Raw genomic sequence first — 27,908 nt, 5'->3', positions numbered from 1 at the left:
GGTGGAGGCTGGATCTTCAGGGAAGTCGTGGGTCCCAGGAATGTTGACCTCTTGTCTGTTGGGTGGAGGCTGAGTGTGGAGGGGGAGTCTTTTTATCTCAGAGGAACATTGGGAGCTAATTGTATGTAATTGCTCAGGTGGAGTTTCTGGGGACTGCTGGCAGGTGTCATTCCCAGACTGCAGGGAGAAGGGTCACCTAGAGGACAAGTTCTCATACAGACCATCATTAATTGCAGAATATACATTAATATAGAATATAGCAGTAATTTTGCCCTTACAGTGGAAGGAAGGTAGAGGCATTAAGGAACCCCAAATAAAGTAGATTTTAAGAGGGTGTTATAGGGAAGCATAGAAACAGCCAGCTGGGGGTTCTGATCCATTGAGAGTCCTGAGCACAGGACTGACTCCGCCATGGGTGAGGCTTCTGAGTAAAAGAACAGATACGAGCAGAAATATAACATCAGATCAATTGTCCAGTAGACACAACTGGGGAAGCTTATCAGGTGGCTGGAATTCTCTATTGAGCTTTGATTTCTTTCCTTTCCCTTTCCAGCTTCCTATTTTCATTGTAAGGATTTTTATATCATGGGATAAACAATAGGAATCTGTTATAAGATTGTGATCTGAAGCTCTGAGCCCGAAATACAGGCCCCTGTGTATGTTGCATCAGTATCGAGTCCTGGTGGTCATTTTTGGGGGTCTCACAATCTGGGCGATCTCAGTATTACACTGAGCAATCTCGGTATAACATTACCACTACCTACCCCCCCACACACCACACCACCACCCCCACACCCTAGGTAGGAGAGAAAGAAGGTTAGAAGGGACAGGGAAGTAGACCTCTTTAGACTTAGTGCCAGCTGGTTAGGGTCGTTGGATTCTTTGGGGAAAGTCTTAGTTATCAGGATACCCAGCAGTGCAGCAGAACCAGCAGCCTTCTTTCTCCATCTGTCCCCTCAAAGTGTCCTTTTTTCTCTCCCTGAGCGTCCTCCCTGGAGCCTCTCTTGGCTCTCATATTTATACACTCTCAGAGTCCTCAGAGTTAAACTATCTCCAGCTGGCAGAAACCACACCCCTCTCCGAGCCTGTGGATAAACTAAGGCACTCCCATAGCCCATACTTGGGATTAAAACAAAAACTTATTTACGTAACATAACTGATTTTTTTTTTTTTTAAAGAAACCAAATCTTTCACTACACTTCTCCAGTTGATTTCTGTTTATGTGCCTCAAAAGTCTCTCCTCAAAAACCAAGTGAGATACTACTAACGTATAAGGGCTTACACTGTACGAATTTACTGTGGTTTTTGGTGAACATAATTTTGAGATTCCCCATAGAGATAAAAGGGTGACTACTGCCCTGCTCCTTCCAAGAACAGATAAACTTTTGTTCTTCAAAATTCACCATAGCTAGGAAACCCAGACATTAAAAAGCTTAAACAAAAAACATAGAATTCGGTGCTGGCCACATGGCTCAGCAGTTTAGAGCGCTCTTGCAGACAACAATGAGAATATTATTCAACTATAAATTAGAATGAAGCAGTAATGCAAGCATCATGATATTGAAAACGTTAAGAAATTAGATCCCAAAGGCAACATATGTGATCCCATTTTGTCCTGGTTAGCTTTGCTTTAAAAAGAAAATCGCTTATGGGTGTGCATGTGTGTCTGTCCAGGTGCCTGCTGTGAGACCCCGTGGAGGTGCCCATGAGCTGCCTGTCATGGGTGCTGGGCTTTGAATCCCAGTTCTCCCTACTGAGCAACAAAAGCTTTTAACCACGGAGCCATCTCTCTAGTCCTTGTTAGCTTTGCCAACCTGGCCCTACCTAGAATCATCTGAAAGTTTAAACTGAGCAATCACCTAGATGCAAATGACCTGTGGACGCATCTGTGAGGGTTACCTTAGTTATTAATTGATGGGGGAGGGCCTAGCCCACTGGAGGCAGCACCATTCCTTGGGTAGGTGGTTCTGAGCCATATAAGAAAGCTAACTAGGGCTGAAGAGATAGTTTAATGGTTGAGAGCACAGGCTGTTCCTCCAGAGGGCCCAAGCTCAATTTCCAGCATCCACATCAGATGCCCTCACAACTGCTCTTAAGCCCACCTTGAGGAAGTCAATGCCCTCTTCTAACCGCCAAGGGACCTGCACTAACATACACAAGTCCACACATTAAAAAACAAAAAACAAAAAAACCTTAAAGACAGTAACTACAGGTCTGCAAGAAAGCCAGCAAGTAGTATTTCCTCACAATTTCTGCCTTGGAGTTCCTGCCCCTGTTTCCCTCAACAGTGGACTGTGACCCGGAAGTATAATCCAAACAAACCCTTCCAGCCCTATGCTGCCTTTTGATTGTGGTATTTGTCAGAGCAATAGAGTAAAACTGGAGTGTATTTATACAAATTATGCAGAATAGCTCATCTGTAAAGACAGAAAGCAAACTCATGCCCAGCAGGACTGTGGAGAGAGTACCCATGAGACTGCCCAGTGGCATAGTTTCTGTTATGATAAAAATCTTACAAAATTAGATTGTGGTAAAGTGGCATGACTACAAATAAGCTTTATTTGTTCTCATTTTTGTATGTGTGCATGTGTGTGTATACATGTCTGCATGTATGTGCACAGGTGTAGTTGCATGTGCGCACATACTCTTGGAGCCCAAGGTTGGTGCGAGCAATCATCCTTTATCACTCTCCCACCATATTCATTGAGCAAGGTCTCTGAATCAAATTAAGAGCTCTGGGGAATTCTAATTCCACCTTCTGAGGCTAGAATTCCAGGCAGGCATTTGCAAGAGTGCTAGGAATCCTAACTCTGCTCTTCAACTTGGATGGCAAGTGCTTTAACCACAAGCCATCCTCCAGTCATTATTTTTTAAGAAAAAAATTTTACCCCTACCCAGATCTGGCCAATGGACAGGACATTGTCCACAGTTGAGTGGAGAGTGGGGACTGACTTTCACACGTACTCTGGTGCCCCATATGTGACCATGTCCCCTGGATGAGGAGACCTGGTGGCACTCAGAGGAAGGATAGCAGGGGGAGGAGGTGCTACTCAGTCACAGTCATAGGGTAGGGGAATAAGGGGAAAATGGGAGGGAGGGAGGAATGGGAGGATACAAGGGATGGGATAACCATTGAGATGTAATATGAATAAATTAATAAAGAAAAAAATTTTAGCCAGGTGCAGTGGCACACGCCTATAATCCTAGCACTCAGGGAGGCAGAGGCAGGTAGATCTCTGTGAGTTCAAGGCCAGCCTGGTCTACAAAGTCCAGGAGAGCCAAAGCTACACAGAGAAACCCTGTCTTGAAAAAATAATTTTTAAATACTTATTTTGTTCTGGGAGAGAGGAGCCCATGTGGGCTCTGAGGATGCTTGGCAGCAAGCACCTTTACCTGCTACGTCATTCACTGTCCCACGAATCCTCTCTTAAACTCTCTGAATTACCAATATTTTAAAAGGCAGAATCTGTAATATGTGACTTATACTATAGTATGCCAATAAGCTGTCACTAGAAGTGTAAAATCCTGCAGCAGCTTTCCTTACCTAAGGCACTCTCCTCAGTGGGGCATTCAAGTTCCTCCGGGGCTTATTCTTGACTAAATTTCCAACTCTCATCTATTTTCTCTCAAAACTTAATGTCATTTCCATTTCCCTTTAAAATTTCTATTCAGCACCACCTGAAAATGCTCTGCCTTCACATATATTCTGTTAAGAACACTGTACTTCCCACTTCTGTCTAGTGTATCCCTGTGGATTTGTAAACAATAAACGCTATTTTCCCCAAAACATCATTGCTACCTTCAGGTGTGAATACTGAAAAAATCTGGCCTTCATGACAAACTCTCGACTCCCTGGTTTGCTACACAGTTCCAGCTCCAGAACCAAATGCTGGTAAGCACTGAGTAGTACTTACTGAATAAATGAATGACAAAACACTCCCCCGCTACTGACCAGAAAGAGTGCTATTTTTTCCTCCAACTAGTTTAATTGGTAAAATCCATACAAATGTAACTTGAGTTCTGGCCTTTAGAGACCAATAAAATGAAATAAAAATACAAATGTGGGGCCAACGTTGAGTCTTAGAGAGATTACCATAAAGTAACATTTCATGGGGCCTGCTGTTTGGATACTTATCATTGTTGACTGGACATACTTACTGAAGTCAATACGCTTTTATTCCACATATTAAATGTGTTGTTTAACTCTGGTAACCACAGCTGTGACTTAGTTAACGATCTCAATAAATCCTACTTAAATCAGAGACAGGAAAAAATTATGCAAATGAATTCTTATCTGTTTTTCTGCCCAAGGCATATTTGATAACAGATAAAACACACTCCAAATAGACTCTACTTAACAGTCAGGAAGCCATTTGAGGTTTTATTTGGATCAAAATCAGATACAAAAAGAGAAGCCTGGTATATTCACAAATGGTTTTAGTTCAGAGAGAAACTGTACATCAAAGTGAGTCACGGGGAAGAGCTGGCAGTCCCTTATGGAGGTAAATATAGAGAAACTGACAGTTACTAGTACACCAAGCCACATGATTAGAAAGGAGATAGGAGAGTTGCTGGGGGTTCAGCCATAAAAATAAAATCTTTTGTTGAGAAAGCAAAAAGGTATAGGTCTTGAAGATGGCTATTTAGAAATAAGCTTGTAGTTCTAGCGGGCTTGAAAATCCAACCGATCTTCCCGTGCACAGCGTCACAATCACATTCATCCGGGCAGGATGGAAACCATCCACAGTTACATCTTGCAGCTAGACAGGATATCTTCCACTAATCTCTTGTAAACCCAGGCATCACCCTTGAGCCGCTGTCTCCGGATACCCACCACATCAGGCCTCTGCAGCTGGCACACTTCTAGTTCAAACTGCATTGTCACTTTGCCAAAATCAGACTGTGTTTGACACTTTAGTGTGTAACTGAAAAACACAAGATACCATACAGTTAGGGAGCCATAAGTATTCTGCATAATGCAAGAGAGTTCTAGACTTCTCGGAGCTGGTGGGGAAATGAGCTGTTATTTCACTCAAGCAATAAATTCTCCATATAGTTTCCAGCTGGCCTAGCTATGTAGTGATGGGGTATGACCGTTTCCCCAGAAGCTGAGTGATAACCCCAAGAATAAGGGGTGAAAGTGTCCTCAGAATCCTCTCTCAAACCATACAAAAGCCCTTCTTTCACAGCTGCACATGCCCTGCACGCCCAGCAACTCCGGCACTCTCTTCATGCGGCCTCTTCAATCCAGGAATATGAGACCATTTCCACAATGTTCCCAACAAAGGAAAATAAGGGAAGGCAGAATATTCTTTTTGTTTTGTTTTGTTTTTTGAGACAGGATTTTGCTGTCCTGGAACTCGCTCTGTAGACCAGGCTGGCCTTGAACTCAAAAGATCCACCTGCTTCTGCCTCCCCTAGTGCTGGGATTACAGGTGTGTGCCACTGTACCCAGTTTAGAATATTTTTGTCTCTGAAACTTGTGACTTTCACTTCAATAAAGCTGAAGCAATTAATCTTCTAGAAAGGTATTTGCCTTCAGAGTTTTCTAATACAAGTGTAGAGTTATGATCGTTATAACACTTTACAGTAGGAAGAAAAGCAAAGAAGACCAGGGAGATGGTGCATCTCCCACACCACCCTACACACACACACACACACACACACACACACACACACACACACACACACACACAAGCATAGGGCATGCATAGGCAAAGCTGCCAGATTCCCTTCCCTAGCAACCAAAACAGGGCTTTGACTATGAAAGTGGCATGGATTGAATTCATAAATAAAATTATTTAATTACTTTATGTTATGTCTTACTGATCTTCAATCAATAAACAACACAAGAGACACTAGAGTTTACTTTAATTTTAAGTTCTCTAAATATTTAAGTGACTACGCACTGTTCCTAAGAAGTATGGAGATTTTTGTCTCTCTTTTGAGACATGGTCTTACAGCCATGGACTCCTAGAACTTGGGAGATCGAGACTGTAGGATCAGGAGTTCAAGTTTATCCCCTGCTACAGGGCAAGTTTGAGGTCAGCGGGAGCCACAGGAGATTATCTCAAAAACAAACAAACAAAAACACCAAACAGCAAGAAATGGTATCTTTCCATGTAGCCCAGACTAACCTGGAACTTACTTTATTATTTGGGCTAGCCTCAAACTCATAGTAATGCTTGTGCCACAGGCACAACTGCAACTGTTGTTGTTTAATATGAAGTTCCACAAAACATCACTCTTTGTCTTACTTAGTTACACTGAGTCTGGGGGAAAGGACATAATGCCCTACAAATAAACAACCAGAGATGTCAAAAGGAGCATCCTGGGGACTAGTCGACTAGTTCGAGCTCAGCCTGGGATAACCTAGAACTTAGGGTGCTGAGGCAGAAGGGGCAAAAGTTGAGGCCAGCCAGTACTACAGTATGAGGTCTTGTCTCAAAAAAACTAAACCAGCCGGGTGTGGTGGCACACAACTTTAAACCCAGCACTCAGGAAGGCAGAGGCCGGTGGATCACTGTGTGTTTGAAGCCAACCTAGTCTACAAAGTGAGTCTAGGATAGCCAAGGCTACACAGAGAAACCCTGTCTCAAAACAAAACAAAACAAACAAATAAACAAAATATCGAATCATGCTTTTGATGAATTTCACAAGCAGTTGTGTACAGCTGCTCTAACAAAGACATTTTAAAAGCTGGAGTGACGGCATGCTTGATATCCCAGTGCTTAGGAGGCTGAGGCAGCCCAGATCAGGAGCTCCATAACAGCCTGGGTTACATAGTAAGACGCTGTTTCAAATAAATGAATAGGGCTGAAGTGATTGTTCAGTGGTTAGGAGCACTGGCTGCTCTTCCAGAGGACCCAGGTTCAAGTCTCAGCATCACAGAGCAGCTCACAGTTATCTGTACCTCTAACTCAGAGGCTCTGATGCCCTCTTCTGGGCCCTGGGGGCACCAGGCACACACGACACTCATACATACATGTATACATTCGGACAAAACATCCATACACATAAAATAAAAACCAAGTCACTTTAAAGACATAAATTATTGAAATTCTTAGAAATAGGAAGAGTTTGCATGATCAGAAGAGACCTAGCTCCTCAGGCCATGAGATCACCCACGGAGCCTCCAACAACATCTCACTCAGCAGGGGCATTCGGCTGAAATAACTTCCTTAGCCTACCAAAACCTACCTCCACAAGGCAGTCACAGAGAAGCAATCTACCAATTTTCACTTGTCCAAAGTGTCTCACTGATTAAGATTACGGTTGGTAAACAGTATAATAAAGCAGAAAACCAAAGGATATATAGGATTGTCCTAAATTAAATAAAATTGAAGTCCAGATTTCCCAATTCTGCGATGAAGTAAGTCTAGCCATGAGAGGGTCAGTTATGAGCAATTTACTACCGTAGCAGTCTTCTCGAGGGACAGGGAACTCATGGGAGTTGACAACCCAAGTGCCCTGACAGTCAAGTGGCGAGCACCGGCAGTCGGTGAGCTCCTTACCCTTTCTGTATGAAGTCCACGTTCTTCTTCGGAAGAACAGCCATTATTTCACTCAGGAGCTGGTCAGGATTCACCAGTCTAGTTGCAGTCACATTATAGTGTAGCTTAGAGAGAAAAGGAGGTGGAGTCAAACTTCACATCCACACAAACCAAGACAACACCTTCTCAAAAGAGAGCTCTTCAGAAAACACTGGAAGACCAGCCAGTCAAGCTAGTTGCATTAGTTCAGTGGAAGTCGGGGGAGACTGTCTTCATCCCCATCAAAATAAAAACTGTGAACCAGGCAGTAGTGGTGCTCTCCTGGAATCCCAGCACTTGGGAGGCAGAGGCAGGCAGATCTGAGTTCGAGGCCAGCCTGGTCTACAGAGTGAGTCCAAGACCAGCAGGACTACACAGAGAAGCCTGTCTCAAAAACACAAACAAGTAAATAAAAGCGTGTGTGTAGATATTATATATGAACAAGCATGAGTGAACTACAGTGTGTGAAGCTGTTTGTCTCCTTTCACCTCATGTCAACTCCAGGGATTGAACTCAGGTCACCCGGCTCATACAGCGACACCTTTGTACACTGAGCTATCTCACCAGCCTGTGTCAATTTTATATGTTCATCTTCCTTTCTTACCAATCTTTTAATTTTATTTATTTATTTATTTATTTTTGGTATCTCGAGACAGGGTTTCCTTGTAGTCTTGGCTGTCCTACACTCGCTTTGTAGACCAGGCTGACCTTGAACTCACAGTGATCCGCATGCCTCTGCGGTGTGCAACACCATGCCAGGCCCAATCTTTTGAATTTTTAAAATTATCTTTCATTGTGTGTGTGTGTGCACATGTGCACACACATGTACACGTGTACACAATTCTGGCTTTAGAGTCAAGGATAAAAATAAGGGGCTGCGGAATCTCCTTTCATGGCTAAGGACAGCTGCTGAGGCCAGACATGTCAGGGGTGTCCCTGAATGGAGGCCAAAAGAGGCCACTGTGTGAGGCTATAAGGGTGAAGCCTGGATTGTGTTGGAGACCCCAAGATGTTGAGGTGCCAGAGTTATGGGATACCTACCAAGGAGAGCTGCTAACAGGATGGGGAACCAGCCCAGTAGACGTGTGCTGCAGAAAGCAAAGCTAAAAGGAACTGGAGTTCTAACGGGCACTTTGATGTAAGACATGGAGATGCAGAATCCGGCATTTACCCTGCTGGATTTCAGTCTTCGGTCCACATTTCCTTGCTATGTTCACATTCCTCCCTCTTGGAATGGTAATGTACATTCTGTGCCATTGTATGCTAAAAATATATGATCTGCGTTTTTGCTTTGATTTTAGTGGGGTTAACAGTTAAGAGAGTTCCGTGAGTCTTAGAAGAGACTCTGAACTTTTAAGTAGTGTTGAGGCTGAGAGACTATGGAGACTTCGGAAGTAGAGCTGAATGCATTTTTTTCATTATGATACGGCTACCAGCCTATGGGAGCCCGGGAATGTGTGGTCTGAATAAGAATGGCTCCTATATTTGAATGTTTTGTCACCAGGTAGTGGAACTATTTGAAAAGATTACAAGAACTAGGGGGTGTGGCCTTGCTGAAGGACGTGTGTTACTGGGGTGGGCTTTGAGGTTTCAAAAGCACATGTAAGGCCCAGTTGGTCTCTCTTCTACTGCGTGCAGGTCAGGATGTGGCTCACAGCTGCTCCTCCAACACCATGCCTGCTACCACGCTTCCCACCACGGTGATAATGGACTAAACCTTTGAAACTGTTAGCAACCCCCAATTCAATGCTTTCTTTTATAAGAGTTGCCTTGGTCACAGTATCACTTCACAGCAAAAAGAAAAGAAAAGAAAAGAAAACCAGTTACTAAGACACTGCTAATGGCTTTTTTTCTCCTTCCCCACCAAATATATTATATATTTTAAAGTGTAACAGGGTTATTAAATAAGATGCAAACCTCGAGGCTGAAGAGATAGTCAGTTAAGAGCACTGATTGCTCTTCCACAGGACCCAAGTTCAATTCCCAGCACCCACATGTCAGTTCACAACTGTTTGTAACTCCAAGATCTGACAACTCACCCAGACATACATGCAAGCAAAACATCAATGACATAAAGTAAATACAATTTTTTTAAAAGACACAAGCCTCTTAGCCAGGCCCTTAAGCCAGGCTCCCCAACCTGTCACTCACTATTATCCTTACACACACTACAACTCAAAGTTCAAATTAGGAGCTAGAAGCGGTGCCACACGCCTGTAATCCTAGCACTCGGGAGGCAGAGGCAGGCAGATCGCTGTGAGTCCGAGGCCAGCCTGGTCTACAAAGCGTGTCCAGGACAACCAAGGCTACACAGAGGGAAAAAAAAGTTCAAATTAGGGCTACTAAGATGGCCCAGTGAATAAAAGAATGTACTCCCAAGCCAGATGGCCTGAGTTCAGTCTCAAAGACCTACAAAGTGGAAGGAGAGACCAGATTCCTATAAATTGTCCTCTGACCTCTGTGTGTGTATTCTGGTGTACATGTGCACACACAATAAACAACTGGTTTCAGAAAGTTCAAATTAACTTTCCGTGCGTGCAAATAGTTCATGAGAACGTCTAAAGGTATTTATGTGTCAGGGACTCCAATGTGCCAGACATAGGGCGACTAAGCTCAAGTCTCCAGCCTGAAACAGCTCTCAGCTTCCCATATACATCCCGTGCTTCCGCACCTCTACGTTGTCCTGTGATCAATCTGTGTGATTTTGAATTATTTATATTATACTTATATGTTCTTTAAAGAGGGTGAATTAGCTGTGAATTTTTTTTGTTTGTTTTTGTTTTTTCAAGACAGGGTTTCTCTGTGTAGCCTTGGCCATCCTGGACTCACTTTGTAGACCAGGCTGGCCTCGGACTCACAGCGATCCGCCTGCCTCTGCCTCCCGAGTGCTGGGATTAAAGGCGTGCGCCACCACGCCCGGCTTAATTTTTTTTAATTTAGGTTTTTATTTTATGTTATGTGTATGACTGTTTTGCCTACATATCTGTGCACCACATATGTGCCTAGTGTCTGCAGAGGCCACAGGAGTGCCTCAGATCTTCTGAACCTGGAATTATGGGAGATTGTAGGTCACCATGTGGGTCCTGGGAACTGAACTCTGGTCCTCTGCAAGACAACAAATGCTCTTAACCACTGAGCCATCTCTCCATTGCACTTCTGCATTCTTAAAACCTGCTACCTAAGAACATGCGTTAGAATCTCCCATCAGTAAATGTATTTGATACATTTCTTTCTAAAATGTGAAAAGATAAGACTGGCAAGATGGCTCAGTAGGAAAAAGTGCTTGACATGTAAACCTGATACTCCGCGTTAGCCCCTGGATCCTATGGATAGATGAACAGAGACATGTACACATGTGTACACACACACACACACACACACACATGCGTGTGCGCGCACCACAGACACCAACACCAACACAAGTGGTAGTAATCCCAGCATTTAGGAGGCTGAGGGAACAGCCTGGGTTAGAGATCCTGCCAAAGAAAGAAGGGCAGGGCTAGAGAGACACCACCTAAGAGTCAGCTTCTGAGTCTGTCAGTCTCTGGCCTACTCACCTTCCGCCGTCTTGGCCTGTCTTTGGCAGAGCCCTTCTTCTTGCTCCTGGTGAGCACAGTAAGGACCTTATCCAGTCCTCTCTCAAGACTCCCAAACACATTGGCTCCTTTCCTTTTAGGGGTATCCTCCATGTGTGCCTGGTTGAGATCTACTTCCATTGAACGGCACCTTAAAAACCAACAAAGCACTTGTGGCACTGTCCTGCTGATGTCATGGCTCCTGAGCCTGTCCCTCTACATGCACCAAGGGCAACAGGCAGGTGTGCCAGAACCAGATCACCCTAATCCTCCTTTGGGTAGTTTTGAAGGATATTTGATCCCACTGTGAACCCCAAGATTGTATACTGTAAAACCCCGTTTCTTGTTTGGTGTGGTTGAGCCCTAACACACACTTTTAATGCAAGAACTTTCTGTGTATTATAAACAGGTGATTATGCTGTGGCTCAGCCCTAGCATACACCTGTAACCCAAGAGCTTTCTGTAAACAGGATTTAAAAGAGTAGAGAGACTTTGAGTTGAAGGGTATTTAAGACAGAGTGGGTAAGAAGAAGCAGGCTTTTGAGCTTTGAGCTAGAAAGCTCTTTGGCTTTTAGTTTTTGGGGGGTTTCCTCCTGGGCTGTCAGCTGAGCTAGCAGGCTTTTTGGGCTTTTTCATTTGAGATGTGAGCTGAGTAGGAAGTTCAGCTGGGCGCTTTCTCTGCCTCTCTGAGCTTGCAGGTTTTCACCTCAGCATGTGGCTCCGAATCAGCCTTTATTTCTTTGGGAGATGTCAAGGATTGAACCTATGTCCTCCTTTATACTGAGAAGGCATTCTACCAATGAAGGCTGCTGCTGCTGCTGCTTACTTACCCTTCTGCTGGTTGCTGTTGCTGTTTGCTGGACTGCTAGCTATCCTGACACAGAGACTCATACTGCCCCAAAAAACCTGATGGCTCGGACCAGCCGGAAGGGGGACCTATGCCCCTTCTCTCTATTAACCTTCTCTCTGTCCTACCTAGTGTTGCAGGGGTTGGAAGGGATTGGGGTAAAGAAGGAAAAAAGGAAAAGACATAAGAAAGCGCAGTACAATAAAGCAGATAAAAAGAACTCCTACAGGAGCTTCATCACATTATCGAGGCTGGCTTTGAACTTGCAGTCCTCCTATCTCAGCCTCCCAATTAGCTGGGATCCCAGGCCTATGCCACAAACCTCAGCTCCTTCACTTTTTTTTTTTTTTAAATCAAACACAGGAACATTAGAATCCCAGTACAGCAAACACCCACACGCCATCCTAGGGTCAACAACTACTAATATTTGGTCAATGGTTTTCTCTGTGTACACGGACAATCCAAGTACATCTGCATGCTTGCTCAGCCACCTGAGGGTATCATAATACCTCGCTCAGAAACACTTCTGCGCATACCTCCAATGAGTAAGACTATCTTCTACCCACCCACAATATCAACAACATAAAAAACAAGCCAATTGATAACTGCAGCAGCATCTAATAGTCAGTTTATATTCTATTCCCCCAAACAGATCATGTACCTGAAAATAACTACAAAGGCAATGAAGGCGCACTTGTGCCTCAGGCCTTCCAGCTCAGGGAAGGTGGTTGGCTTTCTCTGTAACCTAATTGGTATTTTTACCATTTGAGGGAATGCTGACTGTTACTGTGCACCTACACTCTACTGGCAGGGAAACAGAAGTACATGTGCCTCGGAGAAGGAACTGCGTAGCCAGAGGCAGGGACCCTGTCTTCCCAGCTTATCAGCCGCACAGCTGATCAGGCTCATGACTTCTCCCTTGAGAAGACTGAGCTCCAGCAACCATGCTCAGCCACAGAATCAATTCCCAGTTCAAGCCGCATTGTCTTGGTTCCCCTGCATGAAGAGTAATCCCAGGACCTACACTAACAAATGGAGTCCGAAAGGCAACACTTACCTCCTTTCAGGGCTAATGACACTTGTCATTAATGCGTCTGCTCCTGCAGAATTCACTGGCGTTCTAACTTGGGCTTCTTTCAGGCACTGGTTTCTAGCTATTGGAAAAACAACAAATACAAACCCTGTGTGCCTGACATGGCTCCAACACTTACATCACTTCCTTCATTGACTCCAAAATACTAGTACCACCTGGCCAGTGAAGTTATTGGCTCTAATCACTTAAGGAAAATGTTTCCATATGATCTGTATTAAGAACAAAATCCCTCTGTGTGTTAAAGCACACTTGTAATCCCAGGGTTTAGGAGTGGGAGGCAGGATGATCCAGAGTTCAAGGCCAGCCTATGTTACATAGCAAGTCTGAGGTCAGCCCAAAGTACCTAACACCGTGTCTCAAAACAAAACCCCCTCAAACAAGAAACCATTTTGTCTTACACGTAACAACTTAAAACAAAACATAAACCTCACTCCAAACCGAAGCATACTTAAAAAGTGTTAATTCAATTACAACCCAATTTAATTCCTGTTAGGTAAAGAAATCAATCCTCTTCTGAAGTTTGACAAAAGTTTGCAGTGAGCTTTGTTCATTTGTTGTTGTTGTTTGACTGTTTCTTTGTTCCAGAATTTCCTGCCTTTCCCAGGGTAAGTCTGTGGCAGGTATGCATCAGTAGATCTGGTTACCTCTGACTGGCTGCTTTTTATGATTAAAAGCTTTATACTGCTGGGGACGTAGCTGGTAAAGCACTTGCCCAGCATGTCCAAGGCCCTGTGTTTTATTCCCTTTAGTGGCAATACTGATAACATTTTTTCAGTGGGAGTTTTGCTCTGTTTTTAACTAATGAATTTTATTCTCCCTAGTTTCACAAGAACAACCAGGAGAAGTAGTTACAACAGCCGTTAAAAATCCCTTATCTTTGTCTTCTAGTAGAACATGCTACCATGCATAGCTGCCCGTGACAACTACCACTGCCTACACATGAAAGTCACAACCAGGAATTAGCATCCATGTCAAAAAAAAAAAAAGTGAGATGAACTACCAATTATATCTTCAGCCACTTGCTCTCTGTGCAAGCTCTTGTGTTTGAAGAAAAATAGCAATTAATATCAAGCTTTTCACCAACACCATCTTGCAGGGACAAGATATGTAAACTACATTTCAAACCACATTCCAAAACCTTTAGAATCACATTAAAACTATCAATAATTAAAACAAAAAAGTATAATTTAAAAAAAAAAAAACTATGTTGCCAAAAGGATGCTGTTTCCTTTGCTTTTTTTTTTTTTTTTTTCATTCCTAAATGGGGCTGGGGAAACAGCTGAGTTGGTAAAGTACTGGCTATAAAACACTAAGACCTAAGCTTAGACCCTCAGCACTCTGGTGAGAAAAAAAAACAGCCTGGTATGGTCCACCATTAACCTCCAGCACTGCGGAGCGGGAGGCAGGGGCTGTGGGTTCCTGGTGTCTGCTGGCCAGCCAGCTAACTCCAATAAGCCTCACGTCCCACTAAGACTTTGTCTCGGTAAAGAAGGTGGCTCCTGAAGACTGACAGGCTTCTGGCCTACACGCGCATTCTCATAATATCTCATTCATTCATACCCTCTCTGTCTCTCTCCGTCTGTCTGTCTCTCTCAATCCCAGCAGCATTTGGTAGGTTGAAGTGAGAAATCAAGAATTCAAGGTCATTTTCACCACCATACTAAGAGTGAGTCCGTCTAAGGCTGGCCTGGTGTACGTGAGACACACCCTCAAAAAGGCAAAGATAACTAAATTAAAAGACAACAATTATATTAAGACAGCTAATAAGAGAATGAATCCTTTGTTAGGGAAAGATGAAATGGCAACCACTTTGGAGATCCTACAAAAACCTGCAGTTTTTTGAGACACCTACAATCAGCCACATACAAACACACCTCATCCTACTAAACTGGCCTCACATTTAGAGAAAGCTGTAGGTTGAAGAAATGCAAAATTCCATTAACACAATTATAGAGCTCAAGCAAATATTTAAGCAAAATCTTGCACAATGTCTTCATGTATATTACGATGACCTTTTTTTTTTTTTTCAAGCCTTTACTTTTATTACTTAAAAAAGCTACATATTGGGCTGGAGAGATGGCTCAGCGGTTAAGAGCACTCACTGTCTGCTCTTCCAGAGCTCCTGAGTTCAATTCCCAGCAACCACATCGTGGCTCACAACCATCTGTAATGTGATCTGATGCCTTCTTCTGGCCTGCAGGTGTACATGCAGGCAGAGCACTGTATACATAATAAATAAATGTTTAAAAAAAAAAAAAGCTACATATTTATTTTGCTTTCTGACTCTGTGCTTGTGCCTTCAACACTTTCACAACGATTTTCTGCTCCTCAATAAGGAAAGCCTGCTTGATCCTGTCTCGGACACACTTGGCACACATGGAGCCACCGTAGGCCCTGCTGACGTGCTTCTTTGTCTTGGACAGCCTCGTCAGGACTTTAGGCCTCACAGCACGAACCCCGCGCAGTCGGCCTGGGCACACACCGCATGCCGATTTAGGTGCTTTCCCAACCTTCTTGGTGTACAGGGAAACAATCCTGTTGCCAGGGGTTCGAGACAGCCTAGTTTTGTTAGAGGCTGTATTGTAGGAGAGCCTAGGATGGTATGTCAAACGTTGGACCATTTTGAATGCCGCTTTGGGGGTGCTGGAACCACCGAGAACTTTCCGCAGCTACGAGCCGAGGAGCCGCCCGCCACACACCCTCACCCTCGCGCCAGTTATGGCACCGTCCCCTCAAGACATCCCACCCGCCTAACTCCTCGGATGGCTGCGGATCGTGGAAGAAACACAGAACAGAGACAAGCCGCCATACCTCTCACGATGACCTTTTAAAAAAAGATTTATTTACTATGTATACAATGTTCTGCCTGCATACATGTGTACAGTATATATGTATACAGTGTTCTGCCTGAAGGACAGAATAGGGCATCGGATCTCATTATAGATGGTTGTGAGCCACCATGTGGGTGCTGGGAACTAAACTCAGGTCCTCTGGAAGAGCAGCCAGTGCTCTTAACCTCTGAGCCACCTCTCCAGCCCCCTATGATGATCTCTTGAAGTGGATGCCAACCTACTAGCAAACTAGAAGACGATGGTAGAAGAGGCTTAGCAGGAGCTCACATGGCCACTCCTCAGAGCTGGGGTTCATTATGCACTCCAAACAGCACAAGAGAAGAACATCATTGCTGGGGAGAGGCTGATGAAGCTTAACTGCTGTTGGCAAAAGAACAGATAAAGCTGCTTCCAGCAGTAATTTATCTCTTCACTCAGCAAATCTGGCCCAGAGTCTGCAGTAAGCACACCACAGCTCTGCAGCATACATGGATTGCTTGTCTTGGGGAGCCCTGATCCCAGCAAACTGGCCTCACACTGACACAGTAGAATGTATTCAGATGAGACAGCCACCAAAACACCGAATGTCCTGGAGGGATGGTTTAAACACGTGGTGGCATTTACACTGAAGAGGAAAGCAAGAGAAAGGGTCACGTGAAGGCTGGGAGGAAGTCACCGGCTCCCCTGCCTTCTGGACTCTAGTACAACACTGCAGGGCAGGACAAGACCGGATGACCGCAATGGAGAACCAGGTACAGGAAGAGCTCAACAGCGCTCCACCCAGAGTGACTCCCAGCTGGCATGATGAAGGCTAAGGCTGGACATACGACCTTGGTAAAGAACTCCACTCCTCTGAGTCCCTACACTGTGAAAACTGACAAGCTCTAAGTTGCTACCCTAGTGCTAATGACCAAATCACTCAAATGTGACAGAGGGGCTGGAGAGATGGCTAAGCAGCAAAAAGTGCATGCTGTGCTTCCAGAGGGGACCAGAGTTTGGTTGGCAGCACCCACATCAGGTGGCTGACAACTTCCTGTAACTCCAGCTCCAAAGGGATCTACTCTCTTTAAACCCCTCTGGGTACCCCACACACAGAAACACACACACACACAAACACACACACACACACACACACACACACACAATCTAAAGTCTTTAAATGTGGAAAAGAAAGTAACAGCACCCCCTGAGAATTACAAGGTAAGTGATGTGTCCAGTCCCACTAATTCAAGGGCATATGATACAGGTAGCTGGCCTAACCTGGAAGCCAGAGAACAAGGCGAGTTAGTTAGAAGTCTTTGTGTTCATTTCCAACAGTAAGAATTACATTTAAACCTTTAAATCTCTGTTTAATTCTCTCAGCACATACCTTTTGCAGGTGTCACGCAGCGGTTTGGTGAGGCGAGGACTTCTCTCTTATACTGGTTCTTACCAACTGGAGTCCTGGGCTCAGGAAACACAAAGTGCTCGTCACTCTTTGCAGCAGACGTGGGAGTGCACACGTTCTCTTTGTCCTTTAACTTGCTGGCCAGTGCTCTGCAGACTCCTGGAGTTGGTGACTTAGAAGCCACACCATTTGATTCTGCCCAGTGCTTGGTCACCTGGAGGGGAAAGGCACTAGATGAAGCACACTGCGGAAGAAGGGACAATGTCTTTATGCTATACCTTAACAATCAGCAAATTACTGAGGAAGAAAGGACAATGTCTTTATGCTATACCTTAACAATCAGCAAATTACTTGTGTTGCTTCTATTAAAATCAACTGCTGTCAAGGACACTGTTGGTGACACCAGGGCACTTGACAGTGTCCTCAGTTCTCCTCAGCACAGGTAGAGCGTCTCAGTCTTTTCTACCAACAGGTGTTTTCAATATTTCAAGATGGGTGTTTAAACACACTTAAGATCCCAAAAGACTACAAGAAGAATAACATGATGGGTGGATCTGGACCCAGGGGGTTCTGCTCAAACTACTGTACCAACTAAAGACAATGCAGTAAACATTGAACCCCTACTCTGATCTAGCCAATGGACAGGCCATTTGCCACAGTTGTGTGGAGAGCGGGGACTGACTCTGACATGAACTCTGGTGCCCCATATTTGATCACTTCCCCTTGGTAGGGAGGCCTGATGGCACTCAAAGGAAGAATAAGCAGGCTACCAGGATGAGACCTGATAGGCTATGACCATATGGTGGGGGAGGAGGTCCCCTTCTGACACAGACCTAGGGGAGAGGAATAGGATGAAAGAGAGAGGGAGGGAGGAACGGGAGGATACAAGCGATGGCATAACAATTTAGATGTAATCTGTTAATAAATAACATTAACTTTAAAAACATCCCAACAGAATCACACATAACCTCTAAAGCATGTTTTTTACACCTACATTGCTATGGTTTGACTCTATCTAATACATGTGAAAAATAAAAGTTTTCTCAGGGATTGGGATTTAAAACAAGTATTCAAATACTCTTTGCCAGGTGGTAGAGGCGCACACCTTTAATCCCAGCACTCAGGAGACAGAGGCAGGCAGAACTCTAAGTTTGAGGCTGCCTGGTCTACTGAAAGAGTTCCAGGACAACCAGAGCTACAGGGAGAAACCCTGTCTTAGAAAACAAACAAACAAACACAGACTCCGAGGGATGGCTTGGTTAGAAAAGTGACCACTGCATGCATGAGGGCCTGTGTTATGGTCCTTAACACCTATGAAAAAGCTGGGTGTGGTAGCTTGTGTCTGCAACTGCAGCACTAGGGTAGGGAAGGCACTGACATAGCAGACCCCCTAAAGCACGATGGCCAGCCACTCTACCAGCTGCTGAGCTTGCAGAAAATAAGATGGAGACTAATAGAGAAGACCCCTGTGGAGCCCCACCCACCCACCCAATACTTTAATAGAAATAGTAGATCAAAAATACATTGTAAAGCTGTGCAGTGGTGGTGTACGCATTTAATCCCCATTCTCTTAGCTGCTGAGCCACCTTCCAGACTCCACATCAAAATATTGTAATCCTTTTAAATTTATAGCTGAGCTTGCAAAAGAGTAAGGAAACCTAAACTAAAAACAGGAATATGAAACCAATGTTGAACCCGCTGCCCTCAAGGCTCCTGCCTCTCATAATCTAACCCTGAACAACCACGCAAACATGGCGCTCCTAGAAGGCAGTGTCACAGCTCTCACAGAAAGCCAGGAGGGCCATAACTAAGGTGGAAGGGAGTTAAATAGAAATGTGCCCAAAGGAGTCAGCAAGAAAATGTGTTTTTCTAGCCGTGGCCCTCAGAGAAGAACAGAGAGACTGTCCTTCAATAACGTGTGCGAAAACGAACAGCTGGCATAGTGATGTAGGGTTCAAACTCACACTAACTGGTTAATCACAGAAATTTGTTTTTGTTTTGTTTTTTTTTTATTTTTGCATGACACGATTTCTCTCTGTAGCCTTGGCTGCCCTGGAACTCACTTTGTAGGCCAGGCTGGCCTCAAACTCACAGAGATCTGCCTGCCTCTGCCTCTGCCTCCTGAGTGCTGGGATTATAGGCGTGCACCACTGTGTCTGGCTAATCACAGAAATTTTAAACTTAAATTTGACATAGAAGAAAGGCTTCAATCTACCTAAACCAAAGCCTTTAATCTTTAATCTAACATTCAAAGAATTCTAAGAGTTCAAATAAAAATAAGCCTACACGTACACATTCCAGCCCAACATGGTGGCATACATTTCTAATCACAACCATCCAAGAGGCTAAGGGAAGAGGATTACTTGAGCCTAAAGTCTGAAGCTAGCCTGGACACTTTAGCATGGTCCTATCAGCCAACAAATCAATCAATGAATCAATAAATACAAAATATAAAAGCAGCTTGAGGGAAAAAAAGCATCAGAAAAAAATAAACAGAATAAGACTGGGAGGGCTGGTACAAGACTGAAGTTAAGGCAGGACAGTCAAGAGTTCAAGGCCAACTTTAGCTTCATAGCCTGGTCCAGTCCAGCGTGAACTTACAGCAAAAGCCCATCTCAATAAAACAAAACAAGGTGCCAGAAAGTTGGCTTGATGAAGCTGGGCCCAGTGACACACGCCCATAATCCCAGTACGTGGGGAGGCAGAGGCAGGAGGATCTCTATGAGTTTGAGGCCAGCCTGGTCTACAAAGCAAGTCCAGCACAGCTAAGACTAACAGAGAAACCCTGTCTCGAAAAAAAATTTAAGGAAAAAAAAAAAAAAAGATGTCTTGATGGTAAAAAACGTTTACCACACAAGCTTGATGATGTGCATTTGATCCCAGAAGAGAAGCAATTCCCAAAAGCTGTCCTCTGACCTCCACAAGCTCACTCCTCCACACGTACACACATGCTCCTAGTTAAAAAAAAAAAAAAAACCAAGGACCAGGATGAAGCCAGAAAATGTTAGATATTAAAAAATATGTTAGTATTTAAAATCCATCTATAAGAACAAGACTACAAAACAGTCAGGTAGATTATAAAGAAAATTAGAACCTCCAGAAAATAAAAAAAGATAAAAATAAACTCAGGTTACATATCTAATAGCAGATTAAAAAGAAATGAAAATAGAATTCTAGAAGGTAAGTTTAAGGAAAGACCCTAGAATGGAGCTTAACTCAGCAAACAACAGTCTCACACTGGCACTTCTGGCAACAGTCATGGCCTCCTACTGTGTGGCACCAAGACATTCGCAGTGCACAGCACAGCTGGGTACTCAGGACAAGGATACAGTGAAGTCACATGATGCAATACAAGTATGCAGGTTCATCACATGCTGAGGTTAAGTTAATCTTTGATTGAGGTAGAGTCAGGTGGATCTCTGTGAGTTAGAGGCTAGCCTTGTCTACAAAGCAAGTTCCAGGATAGCCAGGGCTGCTACACAGAGAAGCTCTGTCTTGAAAGCCAAATCATCATCATCATCATCATCTTTGATCTCTGGACACTCGTTCTCTCAGCTCCAACATTCCCTTACACACCCTTCTGAGGTTGGGACTCACAGTCAAATAGCCAGGTTCTAAAGACCTGAAGGATAAGGGCAACACCACAGAGTCATCAGAGAGAGACCTATTCACAAGAACTACCTAGGAATTCTAGAATCGAAAAGTATAGTAATTTTTATAAAATTAGCCAAGTGTGGTGGCACATGCCTTTAATCCCAGCACTGGGGAGGCCAAGGCAGGCAGATCGCTGTGAGTTCAAAGACAGCCTGGTCTACAAAGTGAGTCCAGGACAGCCAAGGCTACACAGGGAAACTGTCTCGAAAAAAACAAAATAGACAGACAGACAGACAGACAGACAGATGAAGAGGAAAGGGTCAATGAGGTACTCCAGATGGGATCCTGCCTTTCCTAACCTTGAAATCATCGACTTTTCTTTCATTTATATCCCAACAATCTTTCAATCTTTCACTGGTATCTTCAGTGGCTTCAAGATTAAATAAATTTACAAGCACAGACTTGATTTCCTGTTAGGCTAGATGTGTTTATAATTAAGATGTGCATTCTGCTTTAAGTAGTAATAAAACTACCCACCTGTGGTGTCTGGTGAGCTAATAAATTATCTTCACACAATTTATAGTCTATTAATTCAGCCACATGGTTATCATCACTTGTGGTCATATCTTCCAGGCTCAGATTCTTTGACTATTAATTTAAAAGGCAAAAGAAGTTAGCAATAACAACACCAGGATTCAAATTTTACAACAGCATATCCCAGGCGCAGGGAGAAACCCTGGAAGCAAAAACAGAGACAAGCTAGATGTCATATGGAATACAATTTACTTAGCTTATCACTACTACAGAGCAGTGCTAGACAAGGCATTTGCAAAGTTACAAATAAGGTCCCAACCAAGTGGAAGCTGGAAGGGACTTAACTTCGACAGTGAGGAGCATATAGCAGAAGCCAACACAATGGCTCAGGGCTGGAAAGCACTTGGCCTGCGATCCTGGCGGTTTGAGTTTGACCTGTAGAACTCACACAGGAGAAGGGAAAGAACTGACGACTCCATGACGCCATGCTCTGACCTCCACACCCCTGTCATGGCATGCATACCCACCCCTACACATATATTACACACACAATCTCAATCAAAATTTTATTTATTTTTATATTATGTGTGAGGGTATTGTTTCTGTGCACCAAATGCGTGCATGGTGCCTACAGAGGCCAAGAAGGTGTCATAAGTTACAGGTGGTTGTGAGGCACCCTGAGGTGCTGGCAATCAAATCTGACTCCTCTGGAAAAGCAACCAGCGCTTATCTCGCCAGTCCTATAAATAAGTACATTGTAAAAGCATACAACATAGCTCATCATTTCTGCCAGGAGTAAACTAGTTCTACTTAAGATCGCCCTCAAACAGGACCGTTGGGGCCTATGCTAACAACACCACCAGAATACCTTACATTCATTCACCCTCTCCCTGTACAGACTTTACACTAGACCCATCTAAAGGATGAGCCTGTGGGTACAATACTGAGTGTCTAACACCTGCATCCCTTTACCCAGACTCACAGCTAATGGTCAAGGCCCTGTCTCCTCATAGCTGCATGACTTGAGTAGACAATCTTACCCTCCCTACTCTATGCCCAGGGTTGCCAATTTCTATCAATGAGAGCTCAGTGTACAGAGAGAATGCTAGGCTGAGAAAAATACTGATGCTAACTAAGTCTAGACTAAGTTGGGAACAATTCAGTGTTGTAGAAATGGCAGCTATGACAATACTACAGTAGGTACAAACCATATTCAAAGCATCCCTGAGTTCCTTTTGGTGGTGGTGATGGTGGTGGTGCTGGTGCTGGTGCTGGTGGTGGTGATTTTTGCTTTTTTGGGACAAGTTTCTTGGTATACCCCTGGCTATCCTGGTACTCGCTCTGTAGGTCAGGCTTTTACCTTGAACTCAGAGATACTTCTGTTTCTGCCTCCCAAGTACTACCACACCCAACCTCACTGAACAATATTATACACATTTTTTTTCTAATTTGACATTTAGTTATTTGAGTGTGAGTGTGTATGTGTGTGCTCAAATGCAGAGGTAGAAGGATAACTTATTGGAATCAGTTCACTCTTATCATGTGGGGACCTGGTTACCAAACTCAGATTGTCAGGTGTGGCAAACGCCTTTGCCCACTGAGGGCATCCTATGCTCCCCCTTTCCATTTTTTGAAACTCAAACTCAACTGCTGGTCCAGTGTAGTTCTCCCAGTGGTGGTTCCACAGTATGCCACAGCAGATGTGGACGCCGTGTACTGAGATACAGAGTCCATGTGTTTCTGTGCATGTGAGCTTTGCCTCAGCATGACTATCAAGAGCAAGTACATGGATCTGTTCCCCAAATCCATGCGCCTGACACACCACTGCTGAAGACTGTGTGGCTGTCACTGACTCCTGATTCAGACTTTACTGTTCCCCCCTGAAAGCACCATGGACTGTTTGTTGAGTCAGAATTACTGATTCTCTTTAAAAAGAGGTCATCCTATGGGAAAAAGGTGCAAAGAAAACATATAGCCTGGTTAACTGGCCAGCATTAACTGGTTAGCATAAACACCAAAAAAGAACTCAAATTGACTTCTACTTATTTTTTGGCCATTAAAATGTCTGCAGTTGGGCGTGGTGGCACTCGCCTTTAACCCAGCACTCGGGAGGCAGAGCAGGTGGATCCCTCTGAGTTCAAGGCTAGCCTGGTCTACAAAGTGAGTCCAGGACAGCCAGGACTACAAGAGAAACCCTGTCTGGAAAAACGAAAACAAAAGAAAGAAACAAAAAAGTTGAAAGAATTTGACCAAAACAGCAAGAGAGGTGCCTGGTCATTCCCTGAACACACAGGCAAAAGAGCATGGGCATTCCCCAGCCTAGCAAAGCTTGCGAACCTGGGTAGAGTAGCAGCCTGGGGGTGAGGCTACCTCACGTCACAGACTTCACACAGCAGTCAGCTGCCTGATGCTCTCAGTCATGAGTTTGGTCAAAAGATCAACAAGGAGGTGAGGCGAGAGCTAGGACCCTAGCATCCACTTAGACTCAGGGCTCATGACTGACAGGCAATAAAAAGCGAGCTCTAAAGGTGGAGTTAAATAAAGCTGGAGTAGTTGATTCAACCAGAGACCATGAAAACGGTGGCATTAACTTACTTGAAAACAGTGGCGTTAACTTACTTAAAAACAGTTCTGAGACCTTTTTTTTCTAAAGGCCTAATACAGGGCCATCTGGGTTATAGCAAATCTACAAAGGTCAACTGTGGCTAAGGACAGCAAAGATGCCGTTTCCTTTCTATGTCTTCTTCCCTTTTGTTCTCTGCGATACTAGGGACCAACCCCAGGGCCTCAGCACTGAGCAACAAAGGCCACCCAGGGCCTGTTTTCCTAATTCTGGAGCCATTAAACTGCAACCCGAATGACGCTGGGGGAAGCTGAGATTACAAAGCCCACAGCCACCTAACAAAGTACTCAGACAGCTCACTTTACACATAGGGTCTCACTTTGTAGACACCCACTCGCCTGAATTCATATACGTAGCCTGCACTGGCTTCAGAACTCGCAGTAATTCTTCTGCTTCAGCCTCCCAAGAACGAACAGTTAGATTTTAAGCAATGAGGAAAATGGGGGGCATCAGAGAAATAGATTACTGGGTAAAGGTGCTTGTCTGAGGACCTGAAATCAATCCCCAGAGACAATCAGTTGTCAAAAGCTAGTCTCTGACCATGTGCATTCTGTGGTACAGACACCTGTGTGTGCATGGACGGGGACACACACACACATACACACACACACACAAATAATACAAAATAAATGTCAACTATGAAAAATAGAATCAAATGAAAAACAAATGTGAGCATCTAGGAGGAATGACATGTTGCTTGCAATACATAAACTTAAACTCCATCACTATAAACATTCACAACAGAGAAAACACATAAAGAGAATCACAACTTGCTTAAAACCAATTCTCATGGGAAGAATTTACATTGCACAAGCTATAGCAACTGCAGAAGCCTAAATCCCAACAGTAACATAAGCATAAAAGTGTTCATATTAAAATACTTCATGTCAGCCAGGTGTGGTGGCACACTCCTGTAATCCAGCACTTGGGAAGACAGAAGCAGGCAGATCTCCGTGAGTTCCAGGCCAGCCTGGTCTATGTCTAGGACAGCCAAGAAAACACAGAGAAATCTTGTGGCAAAAAAACAAAACACAAACAAACAAACAAAAATATTCATGTCATATGAAATGTAATGTACCATGTATTCTTGGGCCTGACTCCCTTTAAAAGCATGTCAAGCACATTAAAACAGTGACAGGAAAGACACTTTAAAGAATTAAGTATATCTGGGGCAAAAGAGATAGCTCAGTGGATAAACACACTGGCTGCTCTTGCAGAGGCCCTGGGTTTGATTCCCACATGTGGCTGACACCTGTCTGTAACTCCAGTTCCAGTGGATCTGATCCCCTCTTCTGGCCTCTTCCAGCACCAGGCATGCACAATGGTACACACTCATACATGCAGACAAAGCACTCATACACGTAAAATAAATAAATAAATCTTAAAAAAAAAAAAAAAAAGATCAATAACTGGGCATGGTGGTGCACACCTTTAATCCCAGCCCTCAGGAGGCAGAGGCAGAGGCAAGCCAATCTCTGTGAGTTCAGCCTGGTCTACAGAGAGAGTTCCAGGACTGCCAGGGTTACACAAAGAGAAACCCTGTCTTCAAAAAACAAAATAAAAATGTTTTCTTGTGTCTGGCTCGCTGATACCAGTGAACAAGTCTGCAGGCAAGGTGAACAGGTGTCCACCCAAGGGCTTCTAGAACTTGCCTTTGGAGTGGTGCTGGCGGTTCCACAGGAGAAGGAGGGAAGCTGAAGACGAACTGGCTTCCCTCTAGCCTTCTTGGCTAGAAGCAAAAGGTAGGTAGCTGTGAGGTGATCATACTGCCACTGAAGGAAAAGGAATTAGCCAATTAAGATACTCGCAAGTGTGAGGAAATACTATTCTATTTAAACTTATTTTTCAATGCAATGGGCATTCAGAACTTGAGTCAGCAGCTTTGCAGAGGCACAATATTTACCATCCCTCCATATCATGCCTCCTCACCTAAAACTTCTAACACCGTGAATGCTGTTTTGTTATCAATTGCATATTTCTAGGTTAATTTCCTTTGTCATTCTGTTTTATCTTCAAGTAGTCTTCATAAAACTCTTAGCACGAAAAGAATTTTGCTCTATTATAACACCTTTCATACATACATCTTCTCATCTCCTCCTCTAGTAATTTTATCATGGTTTTTAACTAAATCAAATTTATACCATTATGAGTTTATAAGTAGTAGTCACAACTATATAGAAGTAATGTTCTAAATAATTTACTGTTATCCTGATACAACCAGTCAGAATAGAAACCACAAGATAGCCAACCAGGTGTTCAGGGCCCTGCCATGTCAGTTGTTACCTGTTTAAGTGTGAGGCTTAGGGCCAAGGCAGTAGCTCAATGATAAGAGCACTCACCTAGCATGTGCTGGGCTCCATCCCCAGCACCATAAAAGTAAGATGTACAAGTGGTACCCAAGGTATCTAAGACAAGTATGTGTGTGTGTGTGAGAGAGAGAGAGAGAGAGACAGACAGACAGACAGACAGACAGACAGACAGACAGAGACAGAGATGACAGAAACAGAGAAGGTGTGGGGCATGTTATTGGAGGCCTACTACCTGGGCTACATGCAAGTCCCTGCTTGAAAAAAAAACGTTTTCTTCTTATTTTGTTCTGGTGGTAGAGATGAAACCTGGAGTTTCAAACACACTAGACAAGTACTCTACCACTGGCTATATGCCCAGAACTTGAAAGTGTAAGGATATGAAAGCATGTGTAAGGCTTTGAAAGTATGTATAAGGATATGAAAGTATGTGTAGGTATGTGTAAAAGTATGTATAAGTATGTTGTCCTCTTCATGTTTACAACTGAACCAGATGTCTATGTCTGAGAACTTTAAAACGGTGAAAATCAGAACTACTAATTTTGTGTGGATTAGTTTGCTCTGATGCTCAACTATGTGTCCTCTAATCTATGTCCAAGGTGGCGGTGCTCGTGTTGAAAGAGGACATCCAGGGCTGGTGAGAGCACTCAGTGGTAAAGGCACTTGTCATCAAGCCTGACAACCTGAGTTCAATCCTTATAATCCAGTGGTAGAAAGAAAGAACCAACTTCCACAAAGCTGTGCCCTGAGCTCTACACACTTACTGTAGCATGTGCTCACCAACACACACACAAAGCTGTGCCCTGAGCTCTATACACTTACTGTAGCACATGCTCACCAACACACACACACATACAAAGCTGTGCCCTGAGCTCTACACACTTACTGTAGCACATGCTCACCAACACACACACAAAGCTGTCCCCGGAGCTCTATACACTTACTGTAGCATGTGCTCTCACCAACAAACATACACACAAAGCTGTCCCCTGAGCTCTACACACTTAATGTAGCACGTGCTCACCAACACACACACACACACACAAAGCTGCGCCCTGAGTTCTACACACTTACTGTAGCACGTGCTCACCAACACACACACACACAAAGCTATGCCCTGAGCTCTACACACTTACTGTAGCACGTGCTCACCAACACACACACAAAGCTGTACCCTGAGCTCTACACACTTACTGTAGCACGTGCTCACCAACACACAACACACAAAACTGTCCCCTGAGCTCTACACACTTACTGTAGCATGTGCTCACCAACACACACACACATACAAAGCTGTGCCCTGAGCTCTACACACTTACTGTAGCACATGCTCACCAACACACACACACAAAGCTGTGCCCTGAGCTCTACACACTTAATGTAGCAAGTGCTCTCACCAACACACAGACACACAAAGCTGTCCCCTGAGCTCTACACACTTAATGTAGCACATGCTCACCAACACGCACACACACACACACACACACACACACAAAGCTGTGCCCTGGGCTCTACACACTTACTGTAGCACGTGCTCACCAACACACACACAAAGCTGTCCCGAGCTCTACACACTTTCTGGAGCA

At 44.1% G+C, this 27,908-nt stretch overlaps 2 protein-coding genes across 2 annotated transcripts in view; both read right to left on the bottom strand.

The window, feature by feature from the left end:
* Positions 1 to 4,747: 4,747 nt before the first annotated feature.
* Positions 4,748 to 27,908, bottom strand: part of Melk (maternal embryonic leucine zipper kinase) — a 62,624-nt gene continuing 39,463 nt past the window's right edge. Inside the window, exons 11-17 of the mRNA XM_051157443.1 lie at positions 25,669 to 25,788; positions 21,397 to 21,507; positions 17,248 to 17,479; positions 13,012 to 13,108; positions 11,090 to 11,258; positions 7,515 to 7,618; positions 4,748 to 4,925 (exon numbers count right to left, since the gene is read on the bottom strand). Of these exons, the coding sequence (XP_051013400.1) occupies positions 4,748 to 4,925; positions 7,515 to 7,618; positions 11,090 to 11,258; positions 13,012 to 13,108; positions 17,248 to 17,479; positions 21,397 to 21,507; positions 25,669 to 25,788 (1,011 nt within the window). The remainder of the gene's footprint in view (positions 4,926 to 7,514; positions 7,619 to 11,089; positions 11,259 to 13,011; positions 13,109 to 17,247; positions 17,480 to 21,396; positions 21,508 to 25,668; positions 25,789 to 27,908) is intronic.
* LOC127199390 (60S ribosomal protein L34-like) lies at positions 15,296 to 15,689 on the bottom strand. The gene has a single exon (XM_051157431.1). The coding sequence runs from the start codon at positions 15,666 to 15,668 to the stop codon at positions 15,315 to 15,317; it is 354 nt and encodes a 117-aa protein (XP_051013388.1). The 5' UTR covers positions 15,669 to 15,689; the 3' UTR covers positions 15,296 to 15,314.

This window comes from Acomys russatus, chromosome 2 (genome assembly GCF_903995435.1).
Source record: "Acomys russatus chromosome 2, mAcoRus1.1, whole genome shotgun sequence".
Lineage (NCBI taxonomy): Eukaryota > Metazoa > Chordata > Mammalia > Rodentia > Muridae > Acomys > Acomys russatus.
The sequence above is the reverse complement of the archived record's forward strand: the minus strand, read 5'-3'. Positions and strand labels throughout refer to the sequence as shown.

What these genes read in the sequence shown, in the direction of transcription:
- LOC127199390 (XM_051157431.1), bottom strand. Translation starts at nt 15,668, where the DNA reads ATGGTCCAACGTTTGACATACCATCCTAGGCTCTCCTACAATACAGCC.